The sequence below is a fragment of the Ictidomys tridecemlineatus genome, chromosome 11 (genome assembly GCF_052094955.1).
Source record: "Ictidomys tridecemlineatus isolate mIctTri1 chromosome 11, mIctTri1.hap1, whole genome shotgun sequence".
Classification (NCBI taxonomy): domain Eukaryota; kingdom Metazoa; phylum Chordata; class Mammalia; order Rodentia; family Sciuridae; genus Ictidomys; species Ictidomys tridecemlineatus.
In genome coordinates this window covers 113337443-113359234 of record NC_135487.1, presented here as the reverse complement: position 1 = coordinate 113359234, position 21792 = coordinate 113337443, and the positions used below count along the sequence as shown (strand labels likewise).

The 21792-nt window shown below is 37.3% G+C and overlaps 1 protein-coding gene and 1 long non-coding RNA gene across 2 annotated transcripts in view; one reads left to right on the top strand and one right to left on the bottom strand.

Annotated features, from left to right (window-relative positions):
* Positions 1 to 19358, bottom strand: part of LOC144368313 (uncharacterized) — a 74242-nt gene extending 54884 nt beyond the window's left edge. Inside the window, exon 1 of the long non-coding RNA XR_013428116.1 lies at positions 18385 to 19358. This is a non-coding gene — a long non-coding RNA (uncharacterized LOC144368313). The remainder of the gene's footprint in view (positions 1 to 18384) is intronic.
* Positions 1 to 20598, top strand: part of LOC144368312 (uncharacterized) — a 53094-nt gene extending 32496 nt beyond the window's left edge. The window contains exon 2 of the mRNA XM_078027124.1: positions 18315 to 20598. Within this exon, the coding sequence (XP_077883250.1) occupies positions 18315 to 18700 (386 nt within the window). The 3' untranslated portion in view covers positions 18701 to 20598. The remainder of the gene's footprint in view (positions 1 to 18314) is intronic.
* The last annotated feature ends 1194 nt before the right edge of the window (positions 20599 to 21792 follow it).

Below are 21792 nucleotides of genomic sequence, written 5' to 3'. Positions count from 1 at the left end.
GTATCTGAAGCTTAATTTTGCTGGGTACAGAATTCTTGGTTGGCATCCATTGTCTTTCAGTGTTTGAAATACGTTATTCCAGGATCTTCTCGCTTTCAGCGTCTGAGTTGAGAAGTCCGTTGTTAACCTTATTGGTTTACCCCTGAATGTAATCTTTCTCTTTTCTCTTGTAGCTTTTAATATTTTCTCTTTGTTCTGTATATTGGATATCTTCATAATAATGTGTCTTGGCGTTGGTCTACTGTGATTTTGTATGTTCGGTGTCCTGTATGCATCTACAATTTGTATATCTGTTTCCTTTTTTATTTCTGGAAAGTTTTCTGTGATTATTTCATCTAGTAGATTACTCATTCCCCTTGTTTGAATCTCTATCCCTTCCTCTATCCCAATGACTCTTAAATTTGGTTTTTTTATATTATCACATATCTCTTGTATGCTTCTCTCATGATTTTAACCAGCCTATCTGAGATGGCTAGACTCTTTTCCAGATGATATATTTTGTCTTCATTATCTGATGTTCTAGCTTCTACTTGCTCCACTCTATTAATGATACTCTCATTTGAGTTTTTAATTTGGTTTATAGTTTCCTTCATTTCTAAGATTATGGTTTGATTCTTTTTTATAGTCTCTATCTCCTGATAAAGATGCTTAACTTCTTCCTTTATCTGTTTGTGTAATACATTCTCAATGTGTTCTTTCACTGCTTGAATTTGCTGTCTTGTATCCTCTTTAAGGTTCCATTCCATCTGTCTCAGGTGTTCCATGAGTTCTTTATATGGCCATTTTTCTGGTGATTCTATATCCTCCTGAATATTTAGGCTGCCCTGCATTGTTTGCACTCCTTTTCTTCCTTGCTTTTTCATGCTGTTCATATTGTTTCTTGTTCTGTTTGACTGCTGAGTTACTGTTTACTCCTATAAATATATTTGAAGCTTGGGAGGAAAGGTATTAGAAGGGATGGGTAGAAGTCACTAAAGAGAATAAGAGTAAGCAGGTAGAATTCAAGGAAGGGGAAATAAGAAAATTAAAAAGAGATGTAAAGACAGGAGAAAAGAAGGATAGAAAAAATAGAAGATTAAAAGGGATTTAAAGAAAAATAATAATAGTAGAAATGGAAAATGAGATTTAAAAAATAGAATAAAATAAAATAAGATGGATTAAAAAACATTTAAAAAGACAGCAAAAAAAAAATTTTATAAATGCAGTCCTAGAATTCGATTAACTGCTCTTCCAGTGGGTGGAGCTATGCCCACCGGGCCAAGTTTCTCCTCTCAGTAGGCGGGAGTCAATCACTGTGCAGCGGTACTTCCTCCAGGATTGGGCGGGTCTCCATTCCTGCTGTTTGCTGTGTGGGCGGGGCCTTTTGCAGAGCTGGTCAGGGGTCGTTTGCAGCACTGGGTTGGCAGGTGGAGGGTGGTCGTCTGCAGCTCCAAACCGCCAGAGGAGGTTCACAGAGTTGGGCCCTCGGGGCCAGGCAGGCAGCGCCTGCTCCCCTACTCACTGCAAGGGTGTAGGCAGCGGCCGCTTGGCAGTAGCCAGCGGCGGTTCACAGAGCTGGTCTGCAGGGGCCCAAGCAGCCAAGCAGGCAGCGCCGGCTCCCAAGTTCACTCCACCGTGTGAGCAGCAGCCTGCTGAGGTTCACCAAGCCAGCCTGGGTGAGGGGGGGGCAGGCAGGCAGCCAGCAACGGCTCCCAAGTTCGCTGCTACGTGTGGGCGGTTCACAAAGCCGGGCTGCGGGGGCTCAGGCAGGCAGCTCTTGCTCCTAAACTCGCTACAGCGTGTGGCCTGCGGCCAGCTGCGATTCACAGAGCCAGATTGCGGGGACCCAGGCAGGCCGCTCCTGCTCCTAAACTTGCTGCAGCGTGTGGGCGGCGGTCGGCTTGGGTTCACAGGGCCCGCCTGCGGGGGGTCCAGGCAGGCAGCAATGGTTCCCAAGAACAATGCAGCGTGTGGCCTGCGGCCAGCTGTGATTCACAGAGCCAGCTCGCGGGGACCCAGGCAGGCAGTGACCGTTCCCACGAACGCTGCAGCGTGTGGGCAGCGGTCGGCTTGGGTTCACAGAGCCCGCCCGCGGGGGTCCAGGCGGTTAGTGTCCGCTCCTATGCTCACTGCAATGTGTAGGCAGCGGCCATTCGGCGGCCCCGGCGGGACTGTGCCCCTGCTCTGGGTTGCCGAGATTCAGTATTTTGTGACAATCTGACACCTCCTATTAAACTTACTAGTTCCGGAAAGGTCTCCTTTCAGAGGAAATTTGCTTGAAGTTTCCCAGCAGGACGCATGTGGGTGTATTAATGAGTCTCTCTGATCCCCTTACCACGGAGGAATTGTATGTGCTGCCTCTTCGCTGGCAGCCATTTCTTGACTTATTGACATCAATTTTGCTTTAATTCAGTTGTCTCTGGAGAGATTCAAAATGAAATGTACATATAAATTATTCTCAGAGCATATTATTTAAAGTGCTGAAAATTGAAATGCTGAGATAGATCATGCAGCTTCAAAACAGAAGCAACAAAATAGCTTCTCCAGACTAAGGCACTTAGGAAGTTTAAATATCTGGTCAATGAGCTCTATAAATTTTGCAAATAGGGATAAACTGATTATGCAGTTGATTTACTCAAAATATAAATAAGAACATGGGTAGATGTCTAGCATTCTTTTTGTTCTCACTGATATTATGAACTGAATTCAACAGAAACATCTGTATCAACATTGCCACCCACCACTACCAATCAAGCAGATAACAATAAAATTTTCTTTTCAGGTTTTTGAAATAATTTTATAACAACAGTATTCATTAGCAAATCCATTGCTTTCAATGATAATATGATGAATTTTATTGAGAGTCAAATTCTTGACAAGAAGCAATCAGATTCTGCTAGAGGAGAAAATCTTTCTGATAGATTAACCTTTGTAAGAGGCTTTTTCATACTGTATGGATAGGAAATAGATTTTTTTCCCTTGTTGCATCAATCCAAAATTTATTCCATCTTATAGACCATATATGGATAATTTTTCTTGTCCTTTATGTGTAGAGTGATTGTTACCCTTTCTAGCATGACTAACAATCTAAATCAAATAGAAGGATCTATGTACATTAAGTAGGCCTGATTATACAGTGTGGCAGAGATTATCATATTTACAGAAGGAAGAGAAGCACAATTTTGAGAAGCACAGGTACACAGTCAATAAGTTTAACTACATAGTTGATAATGGTATGCTTTTAAATCTCTCATAACCTTTTAAGAACAGTGTTAAAAGGAATATAAACTCAATAACAAATTAAGGGATATTCAATTCTTATTTCAAATGGAATTCAGTACTTTATGACCGCCTATGAAAACATTCCTTTAGGGCTGGAGTTGTGGCTCAGTGGTACAGCACTTGCCTTGCAAGTGTGAGGCACTGGGTTTGATCACAGCACCACATAAAAACAAATAAAGGCATTGAATCCATATACAACTAAAATTAAAAAAAACATGGTAGCCCTACTATACATGATAGATTCAAACAGAAAAGTAAAGCTGTGGACAGGGAGTGGTTTCCATTGTATGAGGAAAAAGCCAGTTTTTTACTAAAGTATATTTAGAAATAATAGCTATCACTATGTAGCTATTGTTTAGTTGATAGCTGTGGCTTATTCAGTAAGACAAAACTGAATATCATTTAGGATCATAAACACAAACACTAATGACCTCAATTTTCCCCAAGATTTATACAGAAAAACATAGGTATTGGAAATATATAAGTAGTTTTTGTGGGAATGAAAGTCCAAAAACCAAAATTATTTTTAAAGAATGCTAATAGTCTCTTACCTACTGCATATTCAGCAAGCATTACTTATAGTACTGTCAGATTGTCCCCAAGGTTCTGTAAAATATAACAGGTACTTCTAGGGAACCATCACTAGAACTACAAGAACTCCCTAGAGGACTTTCTCATCTATAATAACACCTCCACCTGCAAAACCATGTCTTCAATGTAGTCCACACCTGCAGGCCACAATCTACACACAACACAAAACCTATTCAGAATCTGGACTAAAGTCATGCAATGCCTATTATCAGACTGAGGCAAAACTGGTGCTACTCTGGTTTTAAAGTATGCGTCCCTCCAAAATGCCTATGTTGGAACTTATGCCCCAATGTGACAGCATTAAGAAGTGGGAGCTTTCAGAGGTGATTAAGTCACAAAGGCAGAGCACTCATGAATGGGATTAGTGACCTTAGAAAAGACCTAGAAGGAAGTAGCTCAGCCTTTCAGGTTTTCCAGCCTGCCCTCCCTGTCAAAGCTGCTATCTTGGAAGCAGAACCAGGTCCTTACCAGAAATCAAACCTGCCAGTACCTTGACTTGGACTTCCCAGACTCAAGAAATAAATTTCTGTTCTTTATAAATTACCTGATTTCTAGGATTGCTGTATGTATACACATGGATGTATAACCAATGTGATCCTGCAATCTGTACAGGTGGAAAAATGAGAATTCATACCCTATTTGAATCAAATATATGATATGTCAAGATCGTTGTACTATCTTGAGCAATAAATTAATTAATTAATTAATTACCTGATCTCAGATATTTTGTTATAGCAGAGGAAATGGTCCAAGGCAGACACCTATTGTTACATTTTAAACACATTGCAGGTCAAATGAAATGTAGCATTTAAAGACCTTAACACATCGAAAATTCTTGTGATACTTTCATGAAAGCAGAATCCTAAGTCAGAATGGTATAATGAAAGCAGTAGCCTGAGAATCATGATCTAAGGCAAAATGTGTAGCATTCTTGATTTCCTCCAAGTAGAATGGATTACCCTTTTAATTGTATCAAATAATAAAGCAAACTTTGAAAATTTCTTTTTTGTGTCAAAAAAACAAATTATAGACAGCTTTCACAGTACTTGACATGGTAACATGCAATAAATGTTAATGATAAGCATATATCTCATACTGTGGTTCCTTTTAAGTTTTTTTAATATAAATAACATTTTATATTTACATAGGAATTTGAACCTCACAAAATGCTTCATTATTATTATCTCTTTGATTCTTATATAAACCTTGTGAAGTAGATGGGACTTATTATACTGGTTTTGGTTTACACAGAAAGCAACTAAGCTGAAAGTCTGGTGATACTGATCATACATCTACAGTGCAAAATCCAAGATCAGTAACATTTAACTCAGCACTAAATGTAACTCGTATCTGTGGTTCATCTTAGTACAAAACATCCGAGTTAACTTAATCATTGTATTAATGTTACCTTATTCATCAATTAGAGGGTCTTATTTTCTTCTCAAGGTGTGTTAACTTGAACATCACGTGGTATTTAAATTCCTGTGGGAATAATAATCTCTGAAAAATAGTGTTTTGGAAGTATTGAAGGACCTTTTCATCTATCTAACACAACTTTCCTCCATTTTTCCTCTGAATCATTTCCCTTTACAATGATAGCAACAAGAGTACATTAACCCTAATGCATCAAGTTAACAAGTTTTTATTTAAATTCATCAACACAGACTCTTAGAAATGTCAGTCATTAATCTATTGCCAGGTGTCAACTGGTGAAATATATCCCAAATTTTTCTCCTTCAAAAAGATTAGAAATGCATATAAGGCCTACCAAAGAGGAAAATCAACAGCACAGTTAACTGTGAAATATACTGTCCTTGGGATCTAATAATTATTGAGCAAAACATAAACTCAAATAAGCTGCTTGCAATTGCCTACAACAATGTCCAGAACCACAGCTGTGAGCTATCCTCTATGGATGCAGGGTGAGACCTTCTCTGTGCTAAACATCTGCCCTGCTGTTGGAGAAAAAATAAACCTCTGGCAGCTATAAAGTCACTCAGGCTTATCTCCCATGTCACAGAGCAACAAGGGGCAAACAAAAACCTTATGCAATTAATGGGACTTGAAAATCCATCCTTGATGGCAAATTAATATACTGTGTAGTTTCATTTCTTCCTGATCACAAGATGCTATCCATATGCCACTGTCTGAATTCTATAATGACAGCCTAATAGTACATCTTACCCAGCCACAATTTCTATGCATTGTTTCCTTGTAGAACTGCACACTCAGAGAATCCATAATTAGACTTTGTTATTTGATACTTCAACAATTAAACAGATTAAATAGGGTCCTGCATGGGACAATAATACCTGCATTTCACAAGATGATATGATTATTAATACAATTATGTGCACCTGCAGTCATAAGGAAAAATCAAAGCAAAACTGTACCTTCAAATAATCGTCATATATAAATGATGGATGAATGAGCTCCTGGGATAGTCTCCTTGTCACTGTAGAATTTGTTGCAGTTGCTTATTTTAAGAAAAGGAGATGGGGCAGGGAAAGGCAGAATAGAAACATAATGAGAAATGGAAACTCCCCCATTATTAACTTACCAGGTGATGAAAAATAAACCTAATTCTATAATATGTTCTAGGTACTTTCTAGGTGACAACCCTACTCGGATTGCATAAGTATGTACAATTGAGGGTTACATTGAGCTCTGCTGTGTGACAGATTTCACATATAGAAACATAATATTTTTTGTTTCCTTGAGAAGATAATAAAATATCCATTATCCTGAAAATTTAAAAAGCAGATTGGTTTAGGCTAAAAAAAATTTATTAAAAAATGATATTTCAACTAGGAAAAATTCAACTAGACTATTTAAAAGTAAAATTGCATAAATGTGGAATTTAGAAAATCTGCTAAATAAGATGCATTTTGAAAACTAACCATTAAGTTCCTTTTCCTAAAAAAAAATATTTCACTTAAAATAACTAAGTATATTTATAGAATATCAAACATCTAATAACTAGTATTTCACAAAATATTTTAACTATTAGTATTATAAAAAAATAATAATTTAAATTATACACTTCATCTGAACAATGAAAAGTGAGGCCGATCATACTTAGAAACACACCAGAAGACCCAGAGAATGATGTCATTCTAATGTCATGGTGCAATTTGTCAGTGCTACCATTACAAAAGTAATTATGGAGTTGTACATCCCAAAATACTAGTAAATACAGAGAAGATTTAAAACACAGAAAAACAAACACTGTAGCTCAGTGATAGAGCACTTGCCTAGCACATGTAAGGCCCTGGGTTTGATTCTCAGCACCGAATATAAATAAATAAAATAAATAAATAAAAGCTTAAAACACATTGCAATTACATGAGTAAAAAAATTAACATAAATTTGATATACAAAACAATTACATGGCTGCATTTTCTTAGTTTCAGAAGAGTATATCACTGCAGTGTTTTGTACAAACACTAGTTTTTCCTATACTTACAATCAAAAAGCAACCTTCAATGACAATAAATATACTCTACGTGAATGGCAGTAGTGATAATGATTTATATGCTACATTCAAAGTTAGTAACATGAAACGCAAAAGTACTAAAAGAAATGATCTGAGCAAGTTTGACAGCCAGAATCGAAGATTATTGTCTTATATCATCTTGTTATTCTGAATAATTGTAATATATGTGTGTGAGGTTGTATGTTCTGAACTTAGTCCTATCAACAAAATTAATTATTTGATGGAATTAATTATTTTGAGTTTCAAAATTCACAGGCAGGGATAGAAACATTTTTATATGCAGACCTAGCTTCCAGGCCACAGGTCAGAACACCCAGCATCACATTTAATTCCCATTAGTAGTTCAGTCATTATTTTATTATGATTATACAGTCTTGTAAAATGTCCCTTTTTATGAAATGCAATCAATTTTCATCTAATAACATTTTAGATGCCAAGTATTTAGAAGTGACTCTGAAGAACAAAGTTATTTCCTGAAAATGTTCATACTAACATACAAATTAGCACCAGACTGAAGACAAGGACAAAACAAAATCAAATATAAAGACTGGATTTTAAATGCCACTACTAATACCAGATTAATTTTGAATATTCCTATTTGTACTGGAGTATTCATTACAAAAAGAACATTTCTAGTTTAACATCTTCAGAATAAAGTTTTAAATAGCAATCCTTAAAAGAGTTCATTTGAAAATATATAGAGAAATGTAATAAGCATGCATAAATGTTTTTTCATCAGATTTGATTACATACTTATTGTAGATATTTATAAGTTATTCACCCCTGATTATCAGTAAAGTTTGCTAGATGTCATGAAGTAAAAGATCCGAAAAAAGATTCTAGAATAAACACTGCCACTGGAAAAGACACTGAAAAGCAGCCGTTTGCAACATTTTGAAAATCTGCTTTCATATTTCAGTTTTATAAGAAGTAGTTTTAAGTATTACATACATGATGATAAATTTATACTTGTCTCATGTAGTCCTGAATTTGGTACAAAAGAAACTACTTTAAAATCACATCAAGGGCTGGGGATGTGGCTCAAGTGGTAGCGTGCTCGCCTGGCATGTATGCGGCCCGGGTTCGATCCTTAGCACCACATACAAGCAAGATGTTGTGTTTGCCGAAAAACTAATAAATAAATAAATAAATAAATAAATATTAAAAAGATTCTCTCCTCTCTCTTTTTTTTTTTTTTTTTTTTTATTGTTGGTCGTTCAAAACCTTACACAGTTCTTAATACATCATATTTCACAGTTTGATTCAAGCGGGTTATGAACTCCCAACTTTACCCCGTATACAGATTGCTGTATCACATCAGTTACCCTTCCATTGATTCACATATTGCCTTTCTAGTGTCTGATGTATTCTGCTGTCAGTCCTATTTTCTACTATCCCCCCTCCCCTCCCCTCCCCTCCCCTTTTCTCTCTACCCCTTCTACTGTAAATCATTTCTTCCATTTGTATTATCTTGTCTTACCCCTCCATTACATAGTTCTTGATATATCATATTTCACATTTTGATTCAAGTGGGTTATGCACTCCCATTTTACCCCTTATACAGCTTGCAGATTCACATCAGTTTCACTTCCATTGCTTTACATATTGCCATCCTAGTGTCTGTTGTATTCTGCTGCCTTTCCTATCCTCTACTATCCCCCCTCCCCTCCCCTCCCCTCCCCTCTTCTCTCTCTACCCCCACTACTGCAATTCATTCCTCCCCTTTGTATTATTTTTCCCTTTCCCCTCACTTCCTCTTGTATGTAATTTTGTATAAACCCGAGGGTCTCGTTCCATTTCCATGCTATTTCCCTTCTCTCTCCCTTTCCCTCCCACCTCTAAACCCTGTTTAATGATGGTCTTCTTCTTGTGCTCTTCTTCCCTAGTCTGTTCTTAATTACTCTCCTTATATCAAAGAAGACATTTGGCATTTGTTTTTTAGGGCTTGGCTAGCTTCGCTTAGCATAATCTGCTCTAATGCCATCCATTTCCCTCCAAATTCTATGATTTTGTCATTTCTTAATGCAGAGTAATACTCCATTGTGTATAAATGCCACAATTTTTTTATCCATTCGTCTATTGAAGGGCATCTAGGTTGGTTCCACAATCTTCCTATTGTGAATTGTGCTGCTATGAACATCGATTTTTTTAAAAAAATCACATCAAAACTCAAATCGAGAAAAGTAGTTTTGTTTTGTTTTTTCCTTTTGATAACTGAGGATGTGTTTTGCAATCTCTCAATTCACAGGAGTACAAAGTTAGACCCTGAACATGTCCTGTGGCTGTCTTTGCCTTCCTTCAGAGCTCCCAAATCACAATAAAGTACATTGTAACACAGTACTGAGATTCAATAGTTGAACACCTGCAAAATATGACTGATTAATTGGTTAAAATGTAATCATATTTGTCAATATAATTTAAGATTAAAAATAATTCTCATATCTTACTACTGATTTTCAATATAGCCCATCATTTTGATTCTTTAATACTTGGTATATTTCTCTTAAAAAACATATTGGGAAAGGACAGTTTCTTTGAGATAAGGACAAGAACAAAAATTATTGAGCTCTATGGAAACTTTGATGATTAAACAGACAGCAGTTCAAGCACCTCTTACTTTGTTAGCTAAAGGTACTATTGATGAGCACATCAGGTACTAGGAAGGTCAAAGTGCATTGTGCTACAGACAGGAGAGTTGTATTTAAGGTAGTGTGTTAGTCAGCACTGAAGAGACCCATTAGTAACTACAATGAGGTTGTTTTAGTCAAAGGGAGTAATTAATAGAATTATGAATAATGGTTGTTATGCAATTCAACCCTAGAAAATGACATTGAATATGAAAAGACAGACTTGATATTATCCAATAATGTAGTGTTTGGCAAGTGTCAACGTTCCACTAAAAAGGAGTTGATTGTGTATATCTCTAAGTTAAATACTATTGCCTAATTGTTGAGTGACTTCTACAAGTGTTTTGTTTTTAAAAAGGTTTTTTTTTTCTTTAAAAGTTGGAAGACACAAATTGCTATTTGCTTACTGTATTTCAAACTTTCACAAATAGTGAGGATGGGGGTTAAGAGCATAATGTTGGATAAAATGTTCAAATGTTCTAATAAAGACCAAACAAATGTAAATAAATCTATAAGTGCTGCAAGACTACTTATTTCTCAGTTCAGAAACTGATTTTATGACATCATTGACAGCTCATTGTTAAAAAAAAAATTGAAGACTAACTCTGATAATAGGAATTTCTTAGAAGATGCTGAAATTGATCTTTTCCTTCATTTAATAAAATTGATTCACTTTCTGCATTCCCTTCTGCTTTCTACCTTCCTTTAAATACATTAACAGATTAAATATATTAACAGACTTTCCCACGAAATATATTAACAGATTTGTCCATTCTTACTGACTTTCTATTCTCATTTAACATCCCCCAGCCTTCAGTGCCAAAAGGAAGCACTAAAATAACAAAATGCTTGGCTCCAGAAATTACTCTAGGCAACAACCTTTATCTTCTGTCCATTCTTTTTCAGTTCATCTCCCATTGACCATGAGCAGTCTTCCTCCTTTCTTTTGATATCTTAGAGACTTCACTGGCTTTGAATCAGCTTCTACCCAGATGGGAGCTATAAAACTACCCCAGTAATCACAGAGGACTGTGTAAAGGCAAATTCAAAACCTTTTTCATGGTGAGGAAGAGATGAAAGGCTTAGAACCCTCATAAATTAATAAATTCTTCTAATCACAATTCTGAAATAGTATTCTTCCTTTATATTCATATTTGTCTTTCCAGAGCTCAGATCTTCAACAATTATTATAATAGTATACTTATTATTCATTTCCTCCTCAATTCACTTAACTACATATACACACATACAATAAAGGACTCTAATAACTCTATCAATGCAATTTTCACAGAAAGTATACCTGACTGCATTATTGTCATTAAAATCATTCAATATCACTCTTTGTTTTTAGAAAAATTCTATTTGGGGGGATTGGTGTTTCATGACTTGGATCCTTTTCACTAATTTGACCTGCTTCTTTGCACTTTAAAACAAAAATGCTAATTCTAGTGTTGCAAACCACTTTGGGTTCTCTAGATGGTCAAGCTTGGGTATTTCTGTGCACCTTCAGTCCCTTACTCCTTAATATGGCATTTCCAATGACTTATAATTCCTGCCTCATACCATGTCATTGCCTGACTGATTCCTACCTAGCTTTCTAAAGTGAGTCTATCAGTGGGATGTTCTGATAACTGGTGCTTACAATTCGCTCAGTTGCTCTTTCTAGGTGATTCTATGGCACTCTGTTAATTCCCATCCAACAGATACAGAACGTGCACAAATTCTTTTTCTGCTTGCCACTTTATGCAACTATACCACACACCACCTGAGGGTCTTATATCTTGTATGTTTGAATTCCAAGCACTTTGTCACAGTAAGTGCACAAAACATGTTTGCCAATTGCGTGCCATAAACTCCAGATACTAAAATATTAAAAATCTCATATATGGAATTTCTAACTTAAATTTGAAAATATGAATATTGATGTTAGGACAAAGTTTCCCTTTTAGAGTCTTTCTATTTGACTAACTGGATTCTAAACTGGATATCAGAGCTCTTGGAACATGAGGCAACAACAAAAGCCAGGGACACTTAATACAGGAACTTTTCTCTACCTACTGGACTTCCAGAATACATCTCTGTGTTCTATAGATCAAAGAAAGCTCCCAAATACATAGCAATTCTGGATGTTGAGAAACTTTAAAAAAGGAATGTCCAAAAGAATATCATTTCAACAAAACACAGAAGTCAAGGGGAAGAGAAAAGGACGAATAGCCAATAGTAGTGAGTGACATCTAATATTATGATGATAAGATGGAGACAAAATAGTCTTTATGCTCATTTATGATATGAAAATACTACAGTTTATATAGCGTAAGGATGAGAGATTAAATAGAATATCAACAGAAGAAGCAATTTAAATCATGACTACACAAGGTATTTGTGACTAAATTATTAAATACATCTTATTCAGCTTTACATGGTTTCCTTTCTTTTGGTAATTTAGCTCAATGTCAGTATTTCCCTTCAAATTACTGAAAATAGCTTTAAAACACTTTGGAAGATATTAAACAGTTAAAAGCATACACTACTTATAATTCTTACTAATTCCACACTTAAATGTATGACTTGTAAAGTTGTTAGTACGTATTATATTAGAAACAAAAAGTTGTCGCCCACATCTTTCTCTAGCTGGGCCCAGTTTTACCTTAGAAATTGTATTATTTTAGGAAGTCAACTGAGTGGTCCTCCCAATTATGCAACAGTGTGACGAAAAATCATGCTTCTGTGAATGGGGACAGAGATACTTGACCTTCAGTGTTCTGACTGAAGCTTCCCTGACCACTAGTCCCTTTCTGTGTAGAAATGATTGTAGAAAAAGGACAAGGAGCCTGCTGGGAAGAAAAGGAACAGAGTTCAGGAGTCAACATCCAGAGCCCACAGAGACTCTAAATTTCAGAGCTACTTCCAGCAATAGGGCCCAGAAGCATTTGAACATGGAAACTTGTGTGCAGCATACTTTGAGCTCATCAACTTACATTTGTGTATCCTTTAGAATGGAAAAGCCTCCAAACTAATAGAATTCTGGAATTTGTGAGGTCCAAAACAGTTGATATTAGACTTCTTGGCAAAAAGGAGAGAACTCATGCCATTAATTGGGCAAGTACAATATTCAACGGTATTTGTACCACCAAACTTGTGAAGCAGTTCATGCAGCTTGTGCTGAAGGGGAAAAATAGCATTTGTAACACTCATTTCCAGATATGAAATATTTTTACTACAAAGACATCTGTCTCTGCATAACAAAGTTATAAATCATCTGGGGAAAAATTATTTCCTGTAACTCTACCTTGTATGGATGCTAAAGCATCAATCATTTTTCTTCTACAAATGCTATTTTGGTTCCAATACTAATAAATATAAACCTGTTTCCTCTGTTGACCTCTCAGTCATGTTAAAACAACTGCTGCCTTAGCAATGCTTTTCTCAGACAGCACGTACATCCTAGCCAAGCTAGATTAATTTTATCTGCTTTCCTGTTTCTCTTTAACACAGTACAATAAATTAATTCAATATGAAGTAAACTTTAACATATCCAACATTTTTTACATGTAACAGATACAGTATTTGTAAACTTGTTTTTGAGGGAAAAAGTAGCTTAAATTTTAGTTTTTTAAGTCCACTTAATCTGTATTAATTACTACATTCTTACTTTGAAGCTTAAAAGCAGGCAATATGTACATGAATGATCATGGTTATTCTAACAAGAGTTTATTTACAAAAACACTCATAACAGGTCAGATTTGAACTGTGGGCCCACTTTTTTTTATCCCTGTCATGTATTAAAAAACTGGGAAATAATACATAAAAGAACGTGCAGTAAAGCAAACCATGACTAATACAAGTAACTACAAAAAATTTCTAGGACATAAAGTATATTTACCTCAGATTTGTTATTATTATCTCATAATTAAGTGGCCTACAAATGGTTGAATAATGGAAATACTCTACCAGCATGCAGGTAATTCTAACCTAGGTCAGTGAAAATCATATTGCCTCTCAAAAATTCTTTGTTGGGGCTGGGGATGTGGCTCAAGTGGTAGCGCACTCACCTGGCATGCACAGGAAACTGGGTTCAATCCTCAGCACCACATAAAAATAAAATAAATATGTTGTGTCCACCTAAAACTAAAAAATAAATATTAAAAAATTCTCTCTCTCTCTCTCTCTCTCTCTCTCTCTCTCTCTCTCTCTCTCTCTCTTTCTCTCTTTAAAAAAAATTCTTTGTCAAAGCTCTAAACAATTGCTTTGGCTATTGTTCAATTTTAATAGTATACTTGCAATTTTCAGATTATCATGTTTTCACTAGTGATCCTTAAATTGAGGAGGAAAAAAAAACTGTATGGAATATGGGTGTTAATTGAGCCACCTTCATTACACAGTCAAGAGTGTGATCATGAAGTTTTGATGTCCTCTGCACTCACTTCAGGCAGAGTTCATATCCACAGACCCTGTGATACTACCTATCCCTGCAATAAAACTACAGATTACATGAGCTATTCCTCACTGGGCATACAGTGTCAATAATGCAAGCTGAATAAATTCTTGACATCTGCTGTACAAATTTGTTCTTCTTAACCACACTGTCTTCTATACCTAAATGTTTGTTAGGGGATACATCTTATGTTAAGTGTTCTTACCACAATAAAGTAAAATTTAAAAGTCACAATATATTAAATAAGCACAGACATTATATTATTATAAACAGGAAGAAACAAATTTGAGTTACCTCATTTCTGTCATTCAATGTAACAACTTGAGTTTTTTTTAATATTTTCTGGAATTTATTGTGAAATAAACTTTTTATGTATCTTTCAAATTGATTTTTCTTTTAAAATGTTCTGTTTATTATTCATGTTTCAGAGAACCTGCCCTTTACTAGTGTTCTGCTAGAGCACTCCTCATTCCAGTTCACCCTGACATGTCACACCTCCCTGCCTTTGCATAGGTTCTATCCTGCCAGGTGTCCTTCCAATTGATGAGCTCTTTCTCCTCTGAAAACCACATTCAGAATTATTCTCACTCTCTTTGGATACCTCATAGTACTTTCTCTTTCAAATATTTTGTTTTAGTTGTAGTTGGACATAATACCTTTATTTTATTTGTATATGGTACTGAGTATCAAACCCAGCTAAGCTACAACCCCAGCCCACCCTACAGCATTTTAAAAGTATGCGCATTATTCTGCAGTGATAATTTATTAGATTATAGGCTAAGGTTTTGGTTTTACATATTTATTTTACTTTCAAGAACTCTTAAAATGATTAAGACCTTGTCTCCTTGCACTGGATTTCCTACAGCCTACTCTTATCTCTCACAGAAGAGAAACATCAGTAAATACTTGTTAAATGAATGAGTTTATTGAAAGATCTATCTATGTTCATTTCTAAGGCGCTATCTATTGTAATACTGTCTTTCAAGTCGACAAAAGTTTTTCAAAAAAGAAAAACTACATTAAACATTTACCAATTTAAAAATGCACCTTAATTTAGGGAATATGAAAATGGAAAATTATTTACATATCTGAATTGATGTAATCCAATAATGTCTACAAAAGAGACTAAATATATTAAAATAAAGCATGTGCACAAAACAAATTAATGGAAAACAAAATATTCCAAAATAAAACTGCATCTTCTGTTTTAGAACATACTGCATGGAAAATGTTGCTTTTGTTCAGAAAAAGCTTTTAGTTCTAACCCAGTATGTTTTCTCTCTAAGCAGTTTTTTGCAAAAATACAACTGCTTCCATTTCACCCTTCTTTCTTGATAATTACTTCACTCCCAAGTAATTATCTCATCTTTTCATCAATTATTACATTTCCCACCTTTTGGTTAATGATGCCTTTGCTTGGTTGCCTATAGGTAGAATTAAGATTAAGGATAAAGGCACATTATTTAAGTGAATTGCAATCATTTATGTTATTATTAAATGGAGAGCAAAAGACTGTTAAGGTGAAGTTGGAATTTCTGGATTACTACCATCCTGTGGAAGTTATTAATCAGCTACATCACAATGGCCTGATGGACCATAAGAACTCAGAAGCCTTCAATTATGTCACAAGGTCTACACTGCTGCAACAACTAACACTCTATGTCTCCAGAGGGTGAAGGAGGAAAGTATGTACCTAGTCTGGTGTTTGAAAATTTATGTCTAATCTGCAGAGGAAAAAAGTAATTTAAGATCTACTGTTTTTAGAGTATTAGCTTCATACCATAGCCATGTAAATTAGGAAAAAAGTAAAATTACATTTAATGATAACAAACTAGAAATTGAAATAATTTTATATTTATTTTAAATGCTAAATGTTCACACATACTTAATTTCATTTTGATGAAATTCTAATTCTCCAATTTTTAGATCTTGAAAATATGTTCAAAGTATACTATAAGGAATCATAAAATCATTATCTTTAACATTAAGATGTTCATTTAGACACAATATAGAATAATATAGCTCATATTAATTATCCTCCAATTCTAGGCACAAAATCAATATGCTATTTTCACTGTGTGGCTGATAAGGGCAACAATTAGTCAACAGTGAATCAGTTACCTATAAGAGTGTCACCAGTCTTATTACAGTACACAAACTATTATATTTATGCTATAGTACAATAAATTATTCTGTTAGTTTGTAATTCTTTCAAGGATGAGTATATTAGTGGAGATCATTTTATACCTATAAGAACAAGATTAGATACATAGGTCTCTATAGCAATTTAAAAACAAAACCCCAAACAGTGAATCACTATTTTTAAGAAAATGTGCTCCAAGATACACAGTTCCTTACTGTGTGTGTCTATTTTCTGTGGGTCTTGCTTCATGACCATTTTGTGCAGCTTGTGTGTGTCCCGTTAGAGTTTTTTAAGGTTGCTAAATGTTGAATGGAATTTCAGTGGCTGCTTGACTGCAGAAGAGCATAGATAAAGGGTGTGATTATTTAACAGCTAAAAGAACACAAAGATTATTTAAGCATAAATCAGCACAAAAAAATCAAAAATGAAATTGATGATGTTCAATATTCAATATAACTATACAAGCAAAGACCGTTTACTACAGACTCATATGATTAATATGAAAATAACCTTGTTACACAGGACACTTTTTCAATAGAAATACCTATCATGAGATTCCAAACTTAACATCATTTGACAAATTAAAACAAGGGAAAAAAATTGTTATTGCTTTGTTCTCAATAATGTGGTTCTATCACAAAGATTATTATTTTAAACTTTTTCTGGTTTGCTTAAGTACTAATGTAAAGCATAAGCTTATTAATTGAAGAAAAATTCACTATGGAATAACAATTTCTTGACATAAATTTGCATATAACAATGCAGAATGATACTAGGATCACATGGTCATGCAAAAGTGCCTTCCTTTTTTTTTTTTGGCAGGGAGGGGGGCGCCAATGGACTTAACTCAGGGGCACTCAACCAGTGAACCACATCCACAGCCCTATTTTGTATTTTACTAGACACAGGGTCTTACTGAGTTGCTTAGCGCCTCTCTAAATTGCTGAGGCTGGCTTTGAATTCAAGACCCTCCTGCCTCCACCTCCAGAGCCACTGGGATTACAGGAGGGCGCCCCCATGCCTGGCCAAAAGTTCCTTTCTTCATTTTCAGGATTTTTTCTCCTTTTAAAAAAATAATTTATCAAAACTACACTGAGTTTTATCTCGCTCCAGTTTGAATGCCAACCATCAAGAGTACAAATAGTAAGAAATGCTGACAAGGATGCAGGGAAAAGGGAACAGGGACCCTCAGTGGAATCCTGAATTGATCAACCACTATGGAAATCAATATGAAGGTTCTTCAATGGTGTAGTCATATTACCACCATATGCCCCAGCTACACCACTCCACAGTATTTATCCAGAAGAACTCTTAGTTAGCACATATAAAGCAAACATAATCATGTTTATAAACATGCAGAACATGCACAATTCATGTTTATAGTAAAACAATTAACTATAGCCAAGTCATACAAGCAGCCTAGGTGTCTGTCACCAGATGAAAAGACAAAAGAAAATGTGATACATATAGACACAACAGAGTTTTACTGAGCCCTGGAAAACAAAACAAAATTATGTCATTAGTAGGAAAATGAATCTAGGGAATATGGTGTAAAGTGAAATAAGCCAGACTCAGAGAGTGAGAGTCATCTGAATCCATTATATGTGGAAGGTAGAGAGAAAAGGGAGGAGGGGGGAATGCAACATCTCAAAAAGACAGAAGAGAGAACAGTAGTGTAAAGGATGGGGTCAAGGGGCGGGAGGATGGGAGAGAGAGCACAAGTACTGGGGGATGAAATTGACCAAATTGTGTTATGTGCAGGTATAAATATCGCAATGAAGAGGAGGAAGGGTTCGCACAGGAGGCAGCGCTCCTGGGGAGCGGGGTCTACCTGTGAGCAGAAGTCAGTGCCCTGGACGCCCAGCTTGATGCACGTGGGACGCTGGAGCTTGGTCTCGCTGCTGCAGCCCTCCATCTCGCACACCCGTGTCTCCACCGCCGCTGTGCTGCCAGCCTGCCCGCCTGCTGCGGGTGGAGGAGCCGCTCACAAGGGGAGGAGGTGGCAAGGGAGTCTAACAAGGAGTCCCGCCCCCTGCGCGTCCAGAAGCGAAAGTGGGGAAAGCGGAATCCCGGAGGGGACCACCTGTGCGCTCCGCCCTAGTCCAAGAGCGCAGCTGGCGCCCCGCCTACGCCTTCCCCCGCCTTAGGGTCGGAGTGCACGTGGAGGCAGCGGGGAGTCCAGCCTCGCTTTGCGCGCTGGTTGGACGCAGTTCACTGTCTGCGCTCAGCTCTCTGGGAGCTCTGGGCAGTGAAGGCCAGTGAGAGTCAGCGAGGAGAAGGGGGTAAACTCTGTGCCTTGGAAGACACATGCCCAGACGTCCTTACTGACCAAGGCTCTAGAGCTCTGCAGGTTCCCAGGTCCTGCACGTCAGGCAGATGAAAAGGGCGCTCCGCTCTTCTGCTTTGGTTCCACTGGCCGCTCGGTGCAAAGTAATTTCTTTTTCTATTTCTCATTTATAATGTTTCCTCTGAGGCCTAAGGACCGCCGCTTGTCACAGAAAGGAGAATCAGAGCTGTCATGGGGATGACAGCTGGGGTTTGCATCTGTTCTCTCTCTCTCTCTCTCTCTCTCTCTCTCTCTCTCTCTCTCTCACTCACTCAACTTTTGCACACACCACCACCACTGCTGGTTTATCTCTTTCAAGAGAAAACATACCTTATACATATTTACATATATGTAGCCAGGGATATAGTAAGTTCTAAATAAATAATAAAAGAATGGAAGGTAAATGAAGTATTAAGAGAGTTCTTTTTTCAAGTGACAAGAAGTTTTGGCTAGCAGCTTAGCAGTGGAAGAGAAATTAACCAAATCAGGGTAAACTGAGTATTTATACAAAAAACACAATATTGAAGTGCCAATCACATAGTCAGAAAACTTTCTACTGTTAAGTTTGCAATTTTATTAAATAGATATTAAATGGACATGTAAGTCATGTCCAAACTATTTTATCTCAGTGTAGTGTCAAGATTACAAGATTCACTTCTTTTATACGGGAGAAAAACAGTGTTTTTATATGTCATGTCAAACATGATGAGACTTCCCTGAAGGTACTCAACTATATATACTTATCTTAGAAAAACAAAGAACACAAAATCAGATATTTTTATGTTTCGTGGATTATCTTTTTCACTTTTTAGAAAAATAAGGAAGATTACATGATTACACAGGCCTCTCCCTAACCTCTTAAAGATTGATTGGGATGGATGTCATAGGCATCACTTTCCTGGTCTTTTGCAAAGCCCACAAGATGGTACCCCTATTTTGCATGAATTAGGCACAAATAGAACTTGCCTTCTTGGGTTTTCTATCTATGTCCTTGATCTTCTTTGCCAAAATGTGGGTATGTAGAAATACTTGTGTATGATGCATTCTATGACAGTTTTATCATCTGTATAGTTTGTATTCAATTAGAGACCTTTCCTATGGAAATGTTACTAATTTTTATTAAAAGATTGCTATTGTTCACGTAAAACATGAAAAAAAAATCAGTGAATCTGATAATGTGAACTTGGGGGACTAGATACTCAGAGCTATGACCAAGCAGAAGAATTCATGCAAAATGTATGTGCTTTCCTCTCCTGGGCTCACTTCTGTTTCACAGTCTCTTGCACTCCAGATGACTCTTAAATGGGTGTGGTGGCTCAGGAGGCTGAGGCAGGAGGATCTCAAGTTCAAAGCCAGTCTCAGCAAAAGCAAGGTGCTAAGCAACTCAGTGGACCTGACTCTAAATAAAATACAAAATAGGGCTGGGGATGTGTGGTGAGCCGTTCCTGCGGACTGTGGTCGCCATTACATGATGGCGCTGGCTCCGTTGTGGTCTGCGAAGGACAACTCCATATCAAAGAGAGTTGGCGTGTTCCCAGCTCCTTATCAGAGAAAGTTGGCGTGTCATTTTCTAGCACCCTGTGAGAAGGGTACACGTGGCAGCTTTGCATTGGGGTTCGAGGTGCTTTATTAAGGCTGGGAGGGGCATCCAATGATTATTCCGGGTAGTAGAAGAATCATTAGAAGAATATCAAGGGCCTGAATAAACTGCTGAAAGAAGATTCCTGAGTCGCGTCTTCCTTGCGGGCAAGGGGGTCGTGACAAGTGGTGCCGAAACCCGGGAGAAAAGAAACAAAGAAACACCCAGGAACCAGAACTTTCAGCAGTCAGGGAGGTGCGCCGGTAAGTCCCAGGTAAGGTGGGACCCGCTGTTAAAAAGCGGAGGCTCCTCTATACATAAAGAGGGAGCATTAAAAGGTACCTGCTCCTCTGTAAAAAGAGAGGGCATTACATCTCATAGCAATTGCACTCTGTATTTTCGTTTTTGTTTTCTGTGTATGTTCGTTTTGTTTTGTGTACTTTCACTTTCAATTTCTGTGTTTTCTTGTGTTGAGTTATGGGTGCTGTGACTTCAAGTCCACTCCTTCTGGCCCTCGATGGCCTTTTACGTTCCAAGGGACTGGAGGTGAAGCATCGCACCTTGGAAAAATTTTTACAGAGAGTAGATGTCGCTGCACCGTGGTTTGCATTTTCAGGCAGGCTCACTACACCCAGCTGGGATAAATTAGGCAAAGACCTTGACTTTGCTCGTGAGCAGGGCATGCTAGAGGGCGGGGTGATACCCCTCTGGAAGATGGTCCGTAGTTGTCTTACGGACGGCCGATGCCAAGAAGCGCTTGTTAAAGGGCAGGAGGTTTTAGAACAATTACATGAAGAAAAATCAGAAACAACAGAGAGCGAAGTGTCTCAGGAAGAGGGGAGTGTGCGGGGCGTGGAGAACGGGAGGAGACTGTATCCAGATCTCAGTGTGCTGCGCACGCCCCCATGCGAAAGTGGGTCAGAGGCAGAAGACGCTGAGGAGGAGGAGATAAGAACGCTGTCCCGGCAGTTAGGGAGTTTAGGTACAGGGAACAGAGATAAGCAAGGGCTCAAGAACGGGCGGCCTCCCGATCCGCCTCCGTATGGCGGGGGTGTTTCAGGCTGCCGCTGCTTTCCTCTGTTCCTCAGGGCTGGCATATCATTGCTATTGACATTAAAGACTGTTTCTTTTCTATTCCTTTGCATCCTAAGGACTCACAGCGTTTTGCCTTCACCCTTCCCTCGTGTAATCACGAGGAACCAGATCAAAGGTTTGAGTGGGTTGTTTTACCACAGGGAATGTCTAACAGTCCTACGATTTGCCAGATGTATGTAGGGAAGGCACTCGCACCTCTCAGACAACAATATCCTTCCATTAAGATTATTCATTATATG